The sequence below is a fragment of the Tachysurus vachellii genome, chromosome 3 (genome assembly GCF_030014155.1).
Source record: "Tachysurus vachellii isolate PV-2020 chromosome 3, HZAU_Pvac_v1, whole genome shotgun sequence".
NCBI lineage: Eukaryota > Metazoa > Chordata > Actinopteri > Siluriformes > Bagridae > Tachysurus > Tachysurus vachellii.
The window spans coordinates 3,130,393-3,152,740 of NC_083462.1; the positions used below are offsets into that span (position 1 = coordinate 3,130,393).

Consider the following 22,348-nt stretch of genomic DNA (forward strand, 5'->3'; position numbering starts at 1 on the left):
ACACATTATGACAGGGAAATAACACAAAATTCTTGGTGTGGCACCTTATTGTCTGGATAAATTACTGAACAGAACAATTCTCCTGTGTTTCTGTCAAAATTTTTTGTATGAAAATGTATTGATGCTGTTGCTGTATATATGTGTGTGTGTGTGTGTGTGTGTGTGTGTGTGTGTGTGATAACACACAGAGCAGGATTGTGTGATATTTTTGTGATATTTTTCCCACTAACACACTGAGATAACCTTCTCTCTCTCTCTCTCTCTTTCTCTCTCTCTCTCTCCCTCCCTCTCTCCCTCTCTCTCTCTCTCTCCTTCTTATCTTTCTCTGAGTTGCTAATATGAATATGATGCATGAGCACTTAGCACTTGTTGCCATGGTTAATTTCTCTCTTCACTCCAACTGTAGACACAGCAGCCTTCCATCACTGCAATCCTCACAATGTGTGTGTCAGATGTTGCTTAGAAACCTACTAATTTATGTTTCAGCATAGTGACATGAATTTTCGGTTTATTGCATATATGTTTATCTTCATCTTCATCATCAACATCATTACCATCTTCATCATCTATCTTCCATCTTACCACATTGCACCATTTATTCTACACAGGGACACAGGGAGTCTGGTGTCTGGATGGGACCAACCCATCAGAGTGGATCTCTCTCTCTCTCTCTCTCTCTCTCTCTCTCTCTCTCTCTCTCTCTTACACACACACACACACACACACACACACACACACACACACACACACACACACACACACACATTTACAGACACCAGTCAGCCTACAATGCATGTTTTCTGACTGGGGAAGGGAATCAGAGAACCCTTAGGAAACCCCTGAAGCCCTTGGAGAACATACAATCTCCACACTCAGGGTAGAGACAGGAACTAATCCCCAACCCTGGAGGCATGAGGCTACATGCTAACTGCTAAACCATAGGTTTTAAAAGGACACCAAGAGAATGTAGCTATTTAAATCTAAAGTGTGTGTGTGTGTGTGTGTGTGTGTGTGTGTGTGTGTGCACGCTTGTGTGTGAGTGTGAGAGAGAGATAGAGAGAGTGACCATTTAGTCAGCCAGTTGAGGTTTCCGGGCCATTGAGGGATTTCTGTGTAAATCTGGTGCTGAAGTTTAAAGATAGAACTGCTCCCTAAACTGAACACACACACACACACACACACACACACACACACACACACACACACACACACACAAAGAGGAACATATGTCTTACTGTATGTCATGTTAAAAGCAAGTGCACCCATTGTAGATTATTTTTACCACTAGCTCTTTTTACCAAGTTCAGAGAGTCAGACCACTGCCAGTACCCACAATCCCTGGCAAATGAGCCATTCCACTTGTACACTTTAAAGTGCACTTTTTTCAGATCTAAAAACCTCAGTGTAAGAGTGATGATAAACTGATAAACGATACTAGTATTGTATATCTATAGGTACAGATAATATAAGAATTATAAAAAATATTCTGGCTGAAAAAATGACAATACTGCAGTAGTTTTGCATCGCTGATTTCTAACTAATAAACTGCTCACCCGATCCGTCAACATGTTGTTAGTTACTGCAGTGAAAGGCACATGTTTTTTATTTTATTTTCTTGTGGGTAAAAAGTTATTACAACGACTAACTGTGGCTCTTAATCATAGTTGCTAAAGGATTTGTGTGTGCTTGTGTGTGTGTGTGTGTGTGTGTGTGTTAGAAAGTGAGACAGTGAAAGTGGAGAGATGTAAGGAAGGAGCAGATAAGTGGAAAAGCATGGAGAGAGAAAGAGAGATAAAAAGTGTTGAGATTGGAGGCTTCTTCCATGAATGTTCAATAAAAATCACAGATAAAAACGTCACCACACAATTATTTTAATTCTGTTTATTCTGAGTATGTGCTAAGTCCCCCCCCCCATGTATTAGCTGTCTGTAACTTTTTTTTATTTACAGTAGATCTCTTATTCAAAGTTTGACCTACAGTTTGTTTAAAAACACTCGCATAATAACGCTACACAACTCACTGAGAACAATGAGGAAATATCTCTATACAGCTCACTGAGAACACTGAAGTAATAACTCGATAGAGCTCACTAAGAACACTGAGGTAATAACTCTATAGAGCTCAGTGAGAACACTGAGGTAAAAACTCTATAGAGCTCACTGAGAACATTGAGGTAATAACTCTATAGAGCTCACTGAGAACACTGAAGTAATAACTGTATAGAGCTCACTAAGGACAGTGAGGTAAAAACTCTATAGAGCTCAGTGAGAACACTGAGGTAATAACTCTATAGGGCTCAGTGAGCACACTGAGGTAAAACCTCTTTAGTGCTTAGTGAGAACACTGAGATAAAAACTCTATAGAGCTCACTAAGAACACTGAGGTAATAACTCTATAGAGCTCAGTGAGAACACTGAGGTAATAACTCTATAGAGCTCAGTGAGAACACTGAGGTAATAACTCTATAGAGCTCAGTGAGAACACTGAGGTAAAAACTCTTTAGTGCTCAGTGAGAACACAGGTAATAACTCTATAGAGCTCACTAAGGACACTGAGGTAATAACTCTATAGAGCTCAATAAAAACACTGGGGTAATGACTCTATAGAGCTCACTAAGAACACTGAGGTAATAACTCTATAGAGCTCACTAAGAACACTGAGGTAATAACTCTATAGAGCTCACTAAGAACACTGAGGTAATAACTCTATAGAGCTCACTAAGAACACTGAGGTAAAAACTATATGGAGCTCAGTGAGAACACTGAGGTAAAAACTCTATAGAGCTCAGTGAGAACACTGAGGTAATAACTCTATAGAGCTCAGTGAGAACACTGAGGTAATAACTCTATAGAGCTCAGTGAGAACACTGAGGTAAAAACTCTATAGAGCTTAGTGAGAACACTGAGGTAATAACTCCATAGAGCTCAGTGAGAACACTGGGGTAATAACTCTATAGAGCTCAGTGTGAACACTGAGGTAATAACTCTATAGAGCTCAGTGAGAACACTGAGGTAATAACTCTATAGAGCTCAGTGAGAACACTGAGGTAAAAACTCTATAGAGCTCAGTGAGAACACTGAGGTAATAACTCTATAGAGCTCAGTGAGAACACTGAGGTAATAACTCTATAGAGCTCAGTGAGAACACTGAACTCTATAGAGCTCAGTGAGAACACTGAGCTCTATAGAGTTATTACCTGAGTGTTCTTAGTAATAATTCTGTGACATTTTGTGAGAACTTGTTTTTTCTTTGACATAGCAGCAGCTCAAACTCTGGCTAAAATCACACAAATGGAAGAATGCTGAATGGAATTTATTTGGTTCGTACAATGCCAGGCAAACATTCCTGAGGTAATAACTCTATAGAGCTCACTAAGAACACTGGGGTAATAACTCTATAGAGCTCACTAAGAACACTGAGGTAAAAACTCTATAGAGCTCACTAAGAACACTGAGGTAAAAACTATATAGAGCTCACTAACAACACTGAGGTAAAAACTCTACAGAGCTCAGTGAGAACACTGAGGTAAAACTCTATAGAGCTCAGTGAGAACACTGAGGTAATAACTCTATAGAGCTCAGTGAGAACACTGAGGTAATAACTCTATAGAGCTCAGTGCAAACACTGAGGTAATAACTCTATAGAGCTCAGTGAGAACACTGAGGTAAAAACTCTATAGAGCTCAGTGAGAACACTGAGGTAATAACTCTATAGAGCTCAGTGAGAACACTGAACTCTATAGAGCTCAGTGAGAACACTGAACTCTATAGAGCTCAGTGAGAACACTGAGCTCTATAGAGTTATTACCTGAGTGTTCTTAGTAATAATTCTGTGACATTTTTTGAGAACTTGTTTTTTCTTTGACATAGCAGCAGCTCAAACCCTGGCTAAAATCACACAAATGGAAGAATGCTGAATGGAATTTATTTGGTTTGTACAATGCCAGGCAAACATTCCTGAGGTAATAACTCTATAGAGCTCACTAAGAACACTGGGGTAATAACTCTATAGAGCTCACTAAGAACACTGAGGTAAAAACTCTATAGAGCTCACTAAGAACACTGAGGTAATAACTATAGAGCTCAGTGAGAACACTGAGGTAATAACTCTATAGAGCTCAGTGAGAACACTGAGGTAAAAACTCTATAGAGCTCACTAAGAACACTGAGGTAATAACTCTATAGAGCTCAGTGTGGACACTGAGGTAAAAACTCTATAGAGCTCAGTGAGAACACTGAGGTAATAACTCTATAGAGCTCAGTGAGAACACTGGGGTAATAACTCTATAGAGCTCAGTGAGAACAGTGAGGTAAAAACTCTATAGAGCTCAGTGAGAACACTGAGGTAATAACTCTATAGAGCTCAGTGAGAACACTGAGGTAATAACTCTATAGAGCTCAGTGAGAACACTGAGGTAATAACTCTATAGAGCTCACTAAGAACACTGAGGTAATAACTCTATAGAGCTCACTAAGAACACTGGGGTAATAACTCTATAGAGCTCACTAAGAACACTGAGGTAAAAACTATATAGAGCTCACTAAGAACACTGAGGTAAAAACTCTATAGAGCTCAGTGAGAACACTGAGGTAATAACTCTATAGAGCTCAGTGAGAACACTGAGGTAAAAACTCTTTAGTGCTCAGTGAGAACACTGAGGTAAAAACTCTATAGAGCTCACCAAGAACACTGAGGTAAAAACTCTATAGAGCTCACTAAGAACACTGAGGTAATAACTCTATAGAGCTCACTAAGAACACTGAGGTAAAACTATATAGAGCTCACTAAGAACACTGAGGTAAAAACTCTATAGAGCTCAGTGAGAACACTAAGGTAAAACTCTATAGAGCTCAGTGAGAACACTGAGGTAAAAACTCTATAGAGCTCAGTGAGAACACTGAGGTAATAACTCTATAGAGCTCAGTGAGAACACTGAGGTAAAAACTCTATAGAGCTCAGTGAGAACACTGAGGTAATAACTCTATAGAGCTCAGTGAGAACACTGAGGTAAAAACTCTATAGAGCTCAGTGAGAACACTGAGGTAATAACTCTATAGAGCTCAGTGAGAACACTGAACTCTATTCAGCTCAGTGAGAACACTGAGCTCTATAGAGTTATTACCTGTGTGTTCTTAGTAATACTTCTGTGACATTTTGTGAGAACTTGTTTTATCTTTGACATAGCAGCAGCTCAAACCCTGGCTAAAATCACACAAATGCAAGAATGCTGAATGGAATTTATTTGGTTCGTACAATGCCAGGCAAACATTCCTGAGCCAGATAAACTTAAGCAGGTGACCTAAGTTCAGTATTGTGGGTTTTATATTTAGCTTCTGGAGGAGGAACATTTTTCTCATCCCACACTGGGTTAAAGGTTTACCTTTCAGACTCTTTCCAGGATTTCACTAGAGTTTAGTCTGACAGGACGGGAGACAGCAATACAACCTAAAATCTAGCAAAAGAATGTTAGCATACTTATTTGAAGAGATACAATCTCTAGAGGATGAAAGCCGCAGAAAGTCACAAGCTTTTCTTGTAAACTGGTTTGCATTGGTCATAATAATTACTGGGAATTCTTCATCAGCTTGTCAGATTTAAGGCCACTCGCTCTGCACCGAAGTCAAAATCCAAATCCTTAAACAAAGCTGTACTTTGAACACAAAGGAAAACTCAAACCCCAAAGCACTTCTGCACCAAACCTGAAGTTCAAACCAATCTAAAAAAACCAAACAATCTAAAGTTCTCAGTTACCAGAAAAAAACATTAATTAAAGCAAAAGTTTTTAACAACGTTAGCTTTCAACATTACAAAAATAACATTGCTGCATTGTTCTAAAATGCATAGAACAATGACTGGATAAAGGTTTCCTCAGAAAACATTTTAGGTTAGACAAAAACTAACATGAATAAAATGTGTGAACAAGTAGAACTGGAAGTAGAAACCTAGACAGAGATCCCAGCAATACGTCTAGACCTTCTCATGACTCATTTGTGTGCCACATATTCTATATGCATACAATACACTTCAAAACAAGAAGGATGCTACTGAAGAAAAACTATTTCAGACATTTGTCCTTGCTGTGACTTTGACTTTGGCTCGTTTCCAAAATCTAATCAGTTCATCTCTTTGTTATGATGATAATTCAATACAAATCATACACTCATTGTGAATCATACATCAAGCTGATGAGTATCTGAGACCGAGCAGGAAATCTTATTAATAACGTTAGGTACTTAAGTATGTTATATAAACCTTCACAGAACAATAAAGGTAATAACATTTAAACTTTAAATGGTCTAGGAACGAAATGTCATTTTTATAAAATGTATAAAAGCTGTATGAGGGTCACAACTGAGCTCAAATTTAAAGTAAAAAAAATAATTGAATATCCCAAATCAAGCAGAAGATGAAGTTCAACTCAAAACAGAATCTGCATTAAAACATTTCAGGAGGAATCTTCTGTGCCAGTGAACATTTGCTTCACTCTTCATCATGAGAAGCTGCTGCTTCATTCGTTCTCCTTTTTTCACTTTAATGGAAATTAGACATAATGCCACATAATGATGCCAAAATGGGGCTCCAGCTACAAACGTCAGACAGAGAAGCGTTGTCTTTTCTCCACGTTTTTTTTTTGTCCCTGCAGACAGGTCGCACTGTGGCTGATTATATGAAGAGATGAAGAGCTCAACCTTCTTGTGTGTGTGTGTTGTGTGTGTGTTTCTTGCTGCAAGTCTTTTAGAGGTTTTCAGGGAGCTCTTATTGCCATGGCAACTTTGTCATGTGCTTTTTTTGTTTGTTTGTTTCAATGCCAGCTGAGATGTCTGCCTCTGGAGTGTACATCTGTCTGTAGTGGTGTGTTAATATGCGCAGACATGATGTTGCTGTGGTTTCAAGTGTGTGTGCGCTTATAAATCTTATAGTGTCTGGCATTCACCTGAATAGAAATGAGTATAAAGTCCATATACTGTACTTGGTGTGGCCAGCTCTGCCCTGTGGTGGGTTGTTATCCCTCATTGTACCCTGGGAAATACTCGAGCCTGTGTCTGATAAGTGCTCCAGAAGACCATGACTATAGATGTTCTAGACCTAGACATTATGATAGCTGAGCACTCCACATAGAAACTCAAATGCTTTGGGACAGTTTGTGGGTTTGAGCTCCAGCACCACCAAGCTGCAACTGTAGGGTTCTTGACCTTAACCCTTTATGCTCCAGGGTTGTATGATAGCTGCCCTAAGCTCTATCCTAAGCTGGTATATGTGAAGAAAAGTATTTCACTGTGCTGTAATGTATATGTGACCAGGCTTCTTCTTTTGTAGTGATGAACACAACTACAATATTGTTCAATTAAAGGCATAACTAAGCTAAACTGCACCTTAAGCCCGGGTCACACTGAGCGATTTTCCATAATCCTTGATCGATTGTTGCTTGTCAAACTGTACAAACCCGATCCTCATGTCACAATGTAGGGTCTCAGATGTCATCATGTCAGACTGTACGACAATCAAGACGCGTAAAAATCGGATGCACACAAGAACACTTGACTGGGGTTTTATGTCATCAATCCGTGACACGTTCAGACCCACATTCTCTCTCTAAAATGGCAGGTAGCAGAAAAAGAGAACAATCTGTAACTTTAATTTTGTTTTACTTGCTGCTGTACTGTTCCACCTGACTCGTCTCCACATCTTCCCTGAGGTGGTTTGAAGTCACGCTAAGTGCATCATCCTATTTGGCGATCCCATTGGTTCTTGGTCTCGTCATAGGAGATGTCACACTGCAGGTAAGTGTATGAAATCTGATTCAGACTCAGACATGTAGAGGACGTCATTATTATCTTGTCATGTTTGTTTAGTTTTACTGTTTACCTGCTCCATGACTTATAGCTTGAGCTGTAGAACCGAAAAGCACAGAGATGTTATAACTGACTCTCTCACCACAGAATCATCTTGACTTTAAATTCCCTTTATTAATTTTAATTCCTGTCATGTTAATATACCTGCAGAACTGGGGATTTCTGCAGCAGAGTGATGTGATTATTAGACTATGAGAGCAGGTCTTCATGTCTTGTGATGCTGTTAAGAGTCTCAGTGTGTCTTGTGATAATTTTGTAAAAAAAAACAAAAAAAAAACCTCAACACTTCACTCTGTTCTCAGTTCTGTGTTGTTTAACTCTGCTTACAATTGGATGATAACGGCCCAGATTTTGTTCATTGCTAACATTGCTATGCTATCTTATTATCCAAGGACGTGTCCTGTACAAGCTGCAGGAATTGTGGTGCTTTTGTTACTAGCTTCCTGATTAATGACCTTGCTGGTTAGCTAATATAACTAGCAAGTAGCTATGAAGTTAGCTGAATAAGAAGTTAGTTTGTATTAAATGTGTGCTCAAGCACATCTGATCACATGCACATTATTATCTAGTGCTGGTTAATATTATGAACAGAAGCTATGCTAATTGCTTCTCTTTTTCTACCCATCCCAAGGCATCTAGAGATGTACCAGCTCCAGTTGTGTTCAACTTGATAAAGATTTCAGACGTTCAAAAAGAAGATGCCAACTCCATGTGGTCTTTAAAACAACATCCGCCTCATCAATACACGATTATCAGACTGTATATAACTGTAGAAAGGACATTATTCATAATAACACTCTGGTGTTTATAACAGTTTATAATCACATCCTGTTACTCCCCTCGAGTTTAATCAAAGGCTTAGGTCATTCTTTGTTTTAACAGACATTTATTTTTACACGAGTCTTCAACATGTCTTGCACATGCTAGTGTTGTAGCCTTTTATTCCCCAATACTCATTGGCAGAACTCATTGAACTCATTGGCCTCTCTAATTCAAGAGGACCAGACTTGAAGGGTAACAGATTCTTCTTCTTAAACCAAAGAGCAGCAATATCACTTCTTAGCACTTCTTACAAGTGTAACTCTTACAGACGTTACTAGTGCGTACCTTGTGAGTCTTTTCTGCCTTTAGTGCCCCAGAAACGATCCCAATAGAAACAATTAAATAATTCCCCAGTGAAACAAAAGGATATGTTCCCTCACCTTTCTATGGTTTTAACTGATAACATGAAATAAACTGACATTAACAAAAAATATATTATTGTTTTATTCTAATATGATTAATTTGAACATTATAACCATTTATTTTCCTTAAAAATGTAAAGTGCATATTATGAACTGAGTATAAATGAGTATAAATACATATAGTATATATATATATATATATACGTCTATATATATATATATATATATATATATATATATATATATATATATATACGTATACGTATATATATATATATATATATATATATATATATATATATATATATATATATATATATATATATATATAGATTTATATATATCAGAGTTGCCTTTAGCGGCAGCTACACCCTCCACTTTCACCCAAATGAGGATGAGGTTCTCTTTTGAGTCTGGTTCCTCTCCAGGTTTCTTCCTCTTCCATCTAAGGGAGTTTTTCCTCACCACAGTCACCTCAGTCACCAGATTGTTCATTGGGAATAAATACAAACACATTTAAATATAAGTATTAATCTTGATCTTTGTATAATATAAATTTTTTTTAACTGTATTTCTTATGTTCTGTAAAGTTGCTTTGAGACAACGTCCATTGTTAAAAGTACTATACAAATAAAATAGAATACATTTAATTCGATTCCATTTTGTTTATCTAGCAACTTAAACAACATACATTGTCACTTTACATGAATATGTAAATTTAGAATATAAAATATACAATTGTCATAGAATGCTAGTATAGAAATTAAAATATATTCCTAGTTTAGCCAGTAATCTGTTAGCATTCATGAACACTGATATGAGCAGATTTGTTGATTTTGTGATGATTGTTAGCTACTAGATGAACACTCTTATGCTCATGATAAGATTGATCAGTCTGTTGTATTAATCTGTTGTTTGTCATTAATATTAGCTAAGATAAATATCTAGCTAGCTTTGCAATCAGCAACCATGCCTAGCATCTATGTCTTCAAAGCTTTTGGGACTTTTATAGTGACATCACAAACTAGTCTCATATGCTGAGTCTGCAAAAAATGTAAATTTGTATATCTCCAGGTTTCAGACCTCTCTTTAATTGTCACTGCACAGAATACAAGGTGAGTTCACATGAAGTGTGGTGTGTTCATAAATGTACGAGCCAAGTGTGTGCTAAGATATTAACTCAGTTGTGCTATCTAAATCAAAGTGCCTTCAGAAGACAGCTGACACATGAATCCACACTCCACAGTTCTTAGATCCTGTGAGACGACTGTCATGTTCTGTTCTGTGGCTAATCGCTGTTTTACGGAAATGTTTTTGCAAACCAATTTAACAGCGTATAAAGTGAGCGTCTCTGGTTTGAGGAACCAGGCAGAGTTGTTCCACATGCAAAACATTTTTTTATTCTTTATTTCTGCAAATGGAACAACCACAGATCCTGAGAGTGCAGGATTTACTTCTGTCTTCTTTCATGCTCACACAAGGGAACTACAGCAGGAAGCAAAACGCTGTCCATCATCCAGTTCTCTAGCTGCATGGTGTGACAGTGGTCCATTATGTGAAGTGAATTATGGGTAGGAAACACAGTCCCTCAGCCACAGAGAAGAACATGATGCTTGAGAATAAATGAATGTCAATCAAGAATGAGCGGGTGGAGTTAATGTAGCTGTTGTAGTGTTTTTATTAGAGTTAATCATTATATAAAACAGATGTAGTGCATTAAAATCCCTCAAATAATGAAAAAAAATTAAAAAATTATATCATCTCCATCTAAAGGTTTTTACTAGGATGAATTTCTCTTCTAGTGATCCTGATGTTTCTTTAAATGGGAACAGGTTTAGATTCAGTTTAACTGCTAACTTTGAATAAAACTGACAAAATTCAAATTAGAACAAAAGAGTTACAAGTGCTACAAGATATGTAGATAAAAAGGTACAAAACAGGTCATAAATCGGGTGTGAGGTGTGTTTGTGATCCAGGCAACACGACTTGGCAGAACATGTCCTGCTGAAGGGCTTCGGGTTTCATCCACACTGAATTTAAGAGACTTTTTTTTGGAAGGTAAACCACACGCCTTGCCGTAGAGTCATCTACCGTTTCAGCGGAGTGGTAAGTACAGAGCAGGTGTTAGCGTGCTGCATGTGTTCTTACCTGGTAATGTAGGCACAAAGCCTGCATTTTAATCAAACAGTGACATTTGCATTTAAACATCAGGTGAAGGGTCTGAAAAATAGAGAGATGAAAGGGAGAAAGGAAAAGGAGGAGGAGGATATGTATGTGTGTTTGTGTGTGTGTGTGTGTGTGTGTGTGTGTGTGTGTGTGTAAAGTCAAACAGTGAGAGCTCTCCATTAAACATCTACACAAATGCTGCTGCAAACGTGTGTGTGTGTTTGTGTGTTATGGTATGTTTTGTTTAGGTTGCATTTAGAATTTATTCATATATATATCAATGTATCTAGAAAACTTTCCTTAGTCATGATCCGCCTGGATTTCCATGCCTGATTTGACATATTACCATCGTGTCCATCCTTTCCACTCCTACTTACAGAGTCACACATCAGCTGATTCTGGAGGATCCACAGCATCTTCCTGCTGACAGACTTTCCACTGTTGTACCTCAAGGTTCAGAATACTTTGGCCATCGCTCTCTAGACAGGCCAATCTTGTACTTGACCTTTTGTTGTCCCAAGATTTGACTTCCAATTGATTTGAAATGCAAATTCCTGTCTCCACCGCCTTCCTGTGCCTGTCCACACGGCTTTATACAAACATGAACTAAACTAAACTAAACTCACTTTGGTGGTCAAATCCTGCATCATTCCTCAAGGTCTTTAAAACTCTTTTATGGACAGAAGAAACTTTATCTTGATGCCTTCAAATGCAGACTATAAGCAATTGAACAAACACAAACCGTGCACAAAACTGTAGAATTTATATTTTTTTACATTTTTACACCGCACAAGCGTAACAAAGTAAAAGAGAGTCTTCCAATTAAACCATCCATCCATCTGCCTCCACTCTCTCTCTCTCTCTCTCTTTCTCTATCTCTCTGCCACAGAGTGTATACACCCTGTTCCATTCCTCAGAGGACAATAACAACAGGGCGGTTGCTTCCTGCAGGATCCACAGAGACACAACACACACACATTGGACTGAATCTTAATGAGCTATTCTTTGACCCCGATGTTACTGTGTCTACACATTCACACATGACTTTACTCAGACAGCTCGCTCAGCAAAAAACAGATTCACCATCTATTTTTGTCTTCCTGTTGGAATTTGAAGCTTATTTTTTAAAATTAATATTTCCGACTCCAAGATCATAACCCAGTGACATTACGTTCTTAAAATAACACCATGGTTTCATTTGGCTTTTGGGTTTCCTTTGAGAAAATGAAGCGAAATTAGCATTAGCATTCCAGACAATCCGACAGAAGCGCTACTAGAGATATGATTTAGATTATTTTACACTAAATATCTACAGGATGGAAACTTGCTAAATATATGTAGAGAACCTGTGTTTAAAAAAGTAAAAGAGCCTTTACAACTTCTGGCTATTCTATTTTTAATATCTGGATGGTGTGACTTTGCCAGTGGGTAACTGATTCCCTGCCTCCACACACTTTCTCTGAGTTAATCAACCACTGAAAATCAGAATCTACTGGATTATTGGCAGCATTTTCAGTATTCGATATGAAGCAGGTTTGAATGTGCTTTCAGTGCTGAGTTATATAACAGCCATGCAGTCGCTTTAGCTCCCTAAAGCTTTCCTCAAACGCCTCTTCTTCCAACTGGGGATATGCGTATAAATACACACATTGATACACACATGCATTCATCTTCCTCAATGCATTCTCTAAAGCTCCGGATTCCGGCCTGCTGCCTGCTGCCACTGCAACACACAATGTACACTTAGGCTTCAGTTACTTTAAATATGATGCTTTACTGATAGCGAATAATGTCAGCTATTCATTTAAGCAGCTGGTGATGTTCCCCATAATGCACTGAGAAATGGCTATGAGTAGTGGAGTTGAGTTACAATTTTGACCAAACCACACTGTTAAGGTTTCTCAGTGACCCCTATATGTAATGATTGACCTCTGTAAGAACAAGCGTTTTGGGATACAGCCCAACTCCGTCACTTTCCTTGCTCCCTTCCTTCTTGGCTCTTGGCGTAAACAGTTCTAGTGTTTGGAATGTAATCACATTTGGCTGTCTTCCCTCAACGGTCAGCTGGTTTAGTCAGTCATGTGGTTAGAAAATGCTAAGGCAGAATTGAACACACATTTAGGGCTGAAATTGTTAATAAATGCTTGATCCTAATTAATGTTTGATTCTGATTGTATGTCTGAGCTACTGTATAACTCTATTTTCTTTATTATGCTTTCAGCATGAGGGGTTTTAATGGTCATATAAACAAACCTAAACCTCAAATCGCTCTTCTTTCTGTGTTTGGAGGAACAACTCCAATGTTCTACACACAACGCTACAACAGTGATGATTCAGCACATGAAGCACCTCGTTCTACCCTAAGAACCTTCAAGGAACTCTATTTCTCTAAGGTGGCAGCTTACAAAGCTCTTTAGAAGAGGACTAATCCCCCACAGAGACAATCTGTGGGGGATTTAAAAGACTACACAATACAGGACTCTTCTTTCTTCCCTTATTTAAATGGTGAAACATTTAATTTGATTCAAACACATCTCAGAGTGAATCATCACACTGCCAATCACTGACACATTCATTATACGCACACTGTACATTAGACCTTCTACCTTAACATACCACCAGCCAAATACATCAACACTCCAATAAAAAATGCTTAATAAAATCATGAATGGGAAAAAATTTTTAAATATTCATAACTATGTAAACTACACAATGCCCAAGGTTTAAAACAGATGTTGGAACAAATGCACATATGGAGGATATTTATAACGTTACAGACACAAGTTATGGACACAGGTGACTGTTGAGGTAGATGTTTAACCGAACTGATACACACTTCATACATGTTTTCAGTGTGTTTTAGAAGGATATGGAGCACAGATCAAATACACTTCAAGATAATCAGGATCTTGTTGTATATAGCAGGATTACTGAGAGATTATTCAATGCAGACCTGTATACACTGCTTCATACACCTGTACTGTATACAGTACACAGATTCACGTCTGCTTATTTCCCTGACACACACACACAAACACACACACAAACACACACACACACACAAACACAAAACAGCTAGGAGGTCACTGCAGAATCGGAAACTTGAGCTTCCCTGGAACTGTGGGTGTGACTAAGTTCATTAAGCTGTAATTAAGCTGTAAATCATCACAAGCAGAATGTATAAACTCCCACTGTTCCACTGTTTGAATTCTCTTGAGGTTCCTACTGAGGTTTAAATTCACAAAGTTGTTTTGTGAACTGTGCATTTTGATGATAAATGAACTCAGGCATGAGCTCTGACATTTTGATGGCTGCCTTCCAGCTCATAATTTGGCCCATGGTGGAAATTGATGGCTCACAGTCTACACACACAGACAGCCGCTGCGAACACTGAGATAAGATGAGGTCCGACTGCGAGAAGCAATCAAAAGACATCCCTAACTAAACACTTACAAGGTGTCCAACAAGGTGCGGGTAGATTATAAAGTACAGTAAGTCCAAATGCAGAGCTACCTGGAGGTTACATGTAAAGCCGACCAATCTTGCACCAGGAACATGACAACTATGGAGTGTTTAAGTGGAACTCACAAGAGTGGTACATAATAACCCCAAAATAAGTCGCTTCCTTCTTAAATAATAATAATAATGTTTTCATTCATGTTTTAATTAATTTGTGGTCTCTTACTTTTCCTCAACACTTAGATACACCCTGACTACATATTAAAAAGGTTATCAACACACACACACACACACACAAACACACACACACGAATACACACTCACACACACACACACACACACACACACCATATGCCCATTTGCTTTAGACATTTTGTGGTGCGCACAGACAGACTCCGTCTGATCCACTGTTTCACACACACACTGAGAGGGGAAGAGGTCAAGCAAAGCCCACACACACATACACATACATACATTAGGTCAGTTGTGGCCTAATGGTTAGAGAGTCCGAAGGTTGTGGGTTCCAGTCTCGGGCCGGCCACAACTGAGGTGCCCTTGAGCAAGGCAACGCCCCCCCCCCCAATTCTGAGTATGGGTCACCGTATTTAGCCGTATGTCCTTCACTTCACTTCACTTTACTTCACTTCACACACACATACACACACACTGAGAGGGGCAGAGGTCAAGCAAAACACACACACACACACTCACACATACACACACACATACACACACTGAGAGGGGCACAGGTTAACCAAAACACACACACACACACACACACACACAAGTGTGACAATCATTTCTAGCTAATGATGCCCCTAAATTAGATAATATAGTATTTTAACAATATTCTACCTGATGCTTTATCTACATGAATAATCTACATGTTTATTTCATTATTATTATTTTATTGTAGTTTATTAATTAGCTTTACAACATCACTAGTACATGTGCACTACAGGACAGCTCAGTATATTCACTGTTACTGTATATACTGAGCTGTCCTGTAGTGCACATGTACTAGTGATGTTGTGACGACACCATTCAGGTTCTGATTACTTAATGAGAGCAGTAGCCGTGACAGCCAATCAAAAGCCTTACTACACAGCAGCACCGGCTGTTTTGGCCGTTACCGTTCACCGGCATCCGGACACATGACAGTCAATGTGCCGCGGCTCGGGCTGAGCTGCCGCGTGCGCATCGCCATTGGTTTAAAGTAGGTCAGCGCCGGCAGATAAACTCACCGCCCTCGCGACGGAGAGTGATCCGATTGGACAACAAGAGACAAACAGCCGGCCAGAAGCCAATCAGACTGGAGCGGGATCCGCCAGCAAACAACGCCCACTTGCTGTTACTGTGGGGGCGCGAGAGCGCGCGAGCAGGTTGATCTTATGGTTTATGGGATTAATGATGTAACGCGGGAGGATTATTATTATTATTATTATTATTATTATTATTATTATTATTATTATTATTATTATTATTATTATAAAACAGTCAGACGCTTAGACATTGATCGACAGACAGATAGATAGATAGATAGATAGATAGATAGATAGATAGATAGACAGTGGACAAATGGACGGAAAGACAGACAGAAAAATAGATAGATAGCCCGCCCAAACCCTAACACACCCTAACACACTCTATCACACCCTAACACATTCTAACACACTCTATCACACTCTATCACACCCTATCACACCCTAACACACTCTATCACACCCTAACACACTCTATCACAGCCTAACACACTCTATCACACCCTAACACACTCTATCACACCCTAACACACTCTATCACACCCTAACACACTCTATCACACCCTATCACACTCTAACACACTCTATCACACCCTATCACACTCTAACACACTCTATCACACCCTATCACACTCTAACACACTCTATCACACCCTATCACACTCTAACACTCTATCACACCCTAACACACTCTATCACACCCTAACACACTCTATCACACCCTAACACACTCTATCACACCCTATCACACTCTAACACACTCTATCACACCCTATCACACTCTATCACACCCTATCACACTCTAACACACTCTATCACACCCTAACACACTCTATCACAGCCTAACACACTCTATCACACCCTAACACACTCTATCACACCCTATCACACTCTAACACACTCTATCACACCCTATCACACTCTAACACACTCTATCACACCCTAACACACTCTATCACACTCTAACACACTCTATCACACCCTAACACACTCTATCACACCCTAACACATTCTATCACACCCTAACACACTCTATCACACCCTAACACACTCTATCACACCCTAACACACTCTAACACACTCTATCACACCCTAACACACTCTATCACACTCTAAAACACTCTATCACACCCTAACACACTCTATCACACCCTAACACACTCTAACACACTCTATCACACTCTATCACACCCTAACACACTCTATCACACTCTGTTACACTCTATCACACCCTAACACACTCTATCACACCCTAACACACTCTATCACACCCTAACACACTCTATCACACCCTAACACACTGTTACACTCTATCACACCCTAACACACTCTATCACACCCTAACACACTCTAACACACTCTATCACACCCTAACACACTCTATCACACCCTAACACACTCTATCACACTCTAACACACTCTATCACACCCTAACACACTCTATCACACCCTAACACACTCTAAAACACTCTATCACACTCTAACACACTCTATCACACCCTAACACACTCTAACACACTCTATCACACCCAAACACACTCTAACAAACCCTAACAAACTCTATCACACTCTAACACACCGTAACACATTCTAACACACCCTAACACACTGTAACACACCCTAACACCCCACACGGCCTGTAAAACTAATCCTACCCGAATATTAGTGCACAGACTCACACACGTTTGTATGACGTGACCAGGCGACATTAACACACCCTTTCTAACGTCCCATAGAAACTGAACCCTTCACACGATTAGCTAAGAATTTGAACAACATGAGCGACCACGTTGTTTACAGACGGACAGGGCGATAAAACGGCTTAAGCGTTAATGGAAAACGGAATAGTTTCTGCGCGCGCGTCCGTGCCCCGCCCATCCGAACAGTTCGGCTATTCATGAGCGTGACGCCAGAGACGGCGGCGGCGCGCGCACATGGAAGGCGAACCAGCTCGCGCTCGAGCCGCTCAGAAGCAGCAGAAACGCTAAGCGGGACGGCGGGAGTGCGCGCGCGCGGCTTTATAACGCACCGCTCGCTGCTGCTCTCCGTTTATCTAGTTTTATTCTTTATCTCTGGAGAGTTCTTTCCTTTCTCGGTTATTGATTTATTGTCTTTTCCTTTTTGCTTTGCACTTTTGATCAGATTTCCCTCCCTGTACTCTTCTCGTTACCGGAGGATTTAACCGTGTTGCTCGTGCGCAGCGATGGAGAAAATGTCACGGCCCGTAAACTCCGCTTTCCTGCCTCCGACCCACGGGGTGCTGAAATCCCTCCTGGAGAACCCAATGAAGCTGCCATTCCACCATGACGAGGGTAGATACACAAACACACACACACACACACATATACACACATATACACACACATACATACACACACACGCACACACACACGCACAAACAGTCGCACGTAGTTTTTATTATTATTATTATTATTATTATTATTATTATTATTATTATTATTATTAATATTATAATATTACAATATTATGTCTCTTTCACACAACCTGCTCATGTTGTGCATGACTGTTTTTATTTGTTAGTTATTATTGCATTATTATTATTATTATTATTATTAATAATAATAATAATAATAATAATAATAATAACAATATTATTACTAAATCTGTTAGTGTGTGGTTATTTATTATTGTTATTATTATTATTATTATTATTATTATTATTATTATTATTATTATTATTATTGCATTCTTATTTGTGGACTCTTATGGTAACATTATTATTGTTGCACTATAACGTCTTCATTATTGCTCAGTCCTTATTACAGCTTCATTATTGCACTGCTGTGTCGTGTTTATTGCACTAAATGAGGCGTGAGGTGTTTATAACGTCTTTAACAGCAGAAATTGTTAAATGTGTCCATTTAAACATGCTTCTGCGTTTCCCTGCTGTTCCCTGGAGGGGGCGCTTGTGAGCAGTGACGCTTCATCGTCAGAGGGTGTAAATGTCATGACATGTTTACTTTACTTTTCACTGTATACTACAGAGCAAAGGGTAAAGTAACAAGAAACTAGCTTAGCTTCATGCTAACTGCATACCCATGTCGCAGTATAATCATCACACAGTACATTACTGTATCAGTGTAGGTACTGTGGTGTACGTCTGAGATAAATCTGTATATCACTGTGCTGTAAAACCATCAGCCAAATAAACACAGATCAGTATTAAAGGAAACAAATGCAAAAGCCTTGTTTCTTCCTGCATATTGATGAGGAAAGTGAAATCACAGATCAGAGATGTTTTGCATCAACTGCAGGCAAAACTACATCAATGTTTTAGTTCTCTGGCTTACAGCAAACTCATAAAAACACATATTTCATTTATGAAGCCTTTATTTACTGCTACTTTAAAGTGAAGGAGGCGTGGCCTTTTTATCTGCCAGTCACAGTGAAGGAGGCGTGGCCTCTGTATCTGTCAGTCTCAGTAAAGGAGTCATGACCTCTGTATCTGTCAGTCATAGTGAAGGAGGCGTGGCCTTTGTATCTGTCAGTCTCAGTAAATTGGCCGTGGCCAATGTGTCTGTCAGTCACAGTGAAGGAGGCATGGCCTCAGTATCTGTCAGTAACTGTGAAGAAGGTGTGGCCTCTGTGTCAGTGAAGGAGGCGTGGCCTCTGTATCTATCAGTTACAGTGAAGGAGGCGTGGCCTTTGTATCTGTCAGTAACATTGAAGGAGGTGTGGCCTTTGTATCTGTCAGTAACAGTGAAGGAGGAATAGCCTTCTGATCTGTCAGTCTCAGTGAAGGAGGCATGGCCTCTGTATGTGCCAGTCTCAGTGAAGGAGGCGTGGCCTCTGTATCTGTCAATAACAGTGAAGGAGTTTTTTGGACCGGTCTTATACTTTTTAATGGTACTTTGAGTATTGCGTTGTTTGTTGTATGGCCAAGCAGCGTTCTTGTATTAATATATAGTGCATTATATTTTATTGTTGTGTTATGGTTGTAATGCTGAAGCCTGTTATGCATCTCTGATGTCATCAGGTTTTGCAAAAGAGAAAGAAAAAGAGAAGAAGCTGGAGGAAGATGGAACTGGAGCAAATGCACCTCAGTCCGCGTTTCTTGGGCCAACCCTGTGGGACAAAACACTACCGTACGATGGTGACAACTTCCAGCTGGAGTACATGGACCTGGAGGAGTTCTTGTCTGAAAATGGCATTCCTGCCAACCCACAGAGTGAGCAGAACCAGATTACCCAGCAGCCCCTACAGCAGAGTCCCACCATACCCTCACCACCATCTGTGGTTGACCTGAGCAACCGGGCCAGCACCTCAGTACACGCTGAAATGGTGACCCAGGGCTGTCTACCAAGTCCTAGCCGAGCAGGTAAACACACACACACACACAGACACACACACACACACACACACACACACACACATACACACACCTAAAATGCCATTTCATGCACCTGCATTCCTTACAGCAAGAACTCATGCACACAAGTTCGCACAAGTCAGAACACACACACACACACACACACACACACACTCACATCTCTTTTGAACTCTGTTGCACACCTTGAACACCTGTGATTTACTTTGAGGAGTTCACTCTGCTACAGACGCTTCACATGTGTCATTAACACCTTACAAACACTTTTTATAAATGTTTCTTTCGTAATTAAATATGCAGTCTGTAATATTTTATATATTCTTACGTGTGTAATATTTATATCATGTTATAGATTTTTCAGAGTAAAACATGTTTTACAGCATTGACATGCGGCAGATCTTATTGATGCCTTCATTTGAAGCTTCTGTTTCTATTTTTCTGGCCCTGAAATTAAATCTGTCTACAGATAAAACTGAACAAAATTGATCTTGGTCAGTTTTAAGGAACTGAAAGCCTCGTCAATTAGTTATTATTTAATTTAATTACCTTTGGACTTGAAACAGTTTAGCGTTAGCATACTTAGCATTTTATACTTCAGCTGAGTTCTGCACTCTGATTGTTCATAAGGTGTTGATTAATCCTCTCTAACAGCAGCTCTGACTGTAGGTTTATTTTAATGCAATTGAGTCTCCAGTGTCAGCACTTTGTTTAACTGTAAAGGATTCCAACGTCTTCAGAAAGGAAAAGTTGTGAATTTTTTGTCTGGTGATCTTGAAGAGGGAGAATACAGTGAGTCTGCAGAGGGAACGAGTGTTTATAGCGTTTGTAGTGTTTACTGCATGGATGTTTCTCAACTTTAAATGTAACTATACGCAGGTGAAGGGTATGATGTGTCGTCGTCCAGTAATAAATTAAAGAACAGTAGATATTTTATTTAGGAAAGTTTACACAGGCAAAGAGACTCATATATCAGCCACTAGCTCTCAGCTGTTAGCTAAAGGTTTGAGCGGTTGCTAGGTGCCGTGAGTTAAATTCACACCTTTAGGCTTTTATGCTAGTTCATCTGTGCTACACTGCGCTTATCATGACCTGACATTCACCTTTCTCACAGGTTAATACTCAACCCGACCGCACTGAGGCCGACACGGCCAATGACTCAGCTGTTTCTCTAGCAGATTTACTCTCTAGTGTCTTCTGCTAGCTTTCATCTGCTAGCCATTTTAGTCTAATATATAATGTCCATAGTTTTCATCGCAACTATAATGTCCATAGTTTTCATGAGCTCTGAATCTGAGTGGGCATCTGTTAGAAAACTGCACTTAGCGTAGTGCAGAGCATCTAAACAGAGTGCTAGCATAGCTAAGAGCTAATAGTGTATAAAGCTCATTTGTCATCATGTCAGCATGACGTTTAAACATGAAAATAAACACAATGCTAACATCGTAAACGTGTGTATGTTCTCTGCAGTAATCACTAAAAGCTAGCATCTGTAGTTATATTATAGTGTATTAGCTCTTAGATATTTGTAATAAATATAAAAAAAAGATTAAATGCATCAGAGGATGGTGTTTTAAGGAGCATTACATCCAGTGAGAAGATACCGTGAAACAGACTGCTGTAGCTAGGAACACTAGCAGCACTCTCAGAAATACAGCAGCGCTTCAGCGAGTATTTCATACAAACGGAATGCTAACAATCTTCAATTTTTAATTCTCTGATAGCTGAATCAGCATGGCTTTAAATCTTACATAGCTCGACAATACACTAACAGAGTGTGTGTGTGTGTGTTTGTGTGTGTAAGATCCTAGTGCGTGAGGAACTCCAGTGATGACAGACAGGAGAGATATTGATTAGAAAACACACATTTTACTTTTACATTTTTGTGGTGCAACAGACCTCTTAAACACACAGCAGATAAGAGACTCTGCCTTCTGATACAGCTGATAGTGTGTGTGATAACACTCACCTTCTGCCAAGTGTGTGTGTGTGTGTGTGTGTGTGAGTGAGAGAGAGAGAGAGAGAGTGTGTGTGTGTGTGTATATGAGTGAGAGAGAGAGAGACAGAGTGTGTGTGTGT

General features: G+C 39.4%; 2 protein-coding genes across 2 annotated transcripts in view; one reads left to right on the forward strand and one right to left on the reverse strand.

The window, feature by feature from the left end:
* Positions 1–22,348, reverse strand: part of jmjd8 (jumonji domain containing 8) — a 417,822-nt gene that overhangs the window by 274,208 nt on the left and 121,266 nt on the right. The gene's annotated exons all lie outside the window — the stretch shown is intronic.
* LOC132842583 (hepatic leukemia factor-like) overlaps positions 17,832–22,348 on the forward strand; it is a 10,777-nt gene continuing 6,260 nt past the window's right edge. Inside the window, exons 1-2 of the mRNA XM_060865322.1 lie at positions 17,832–18,236; positions 19,922–20,263. Coding sequence (XP_060721305.1) covers positions 18,128–18,236; positions 19,922–20,263 — 451 coding nt within the window. The 5' untranslated portion in view covers positions 17,832–18,127. The remainder of the gene's footprint in view (positions 18,237–19,921; positions 20,264–22,348) is intronic.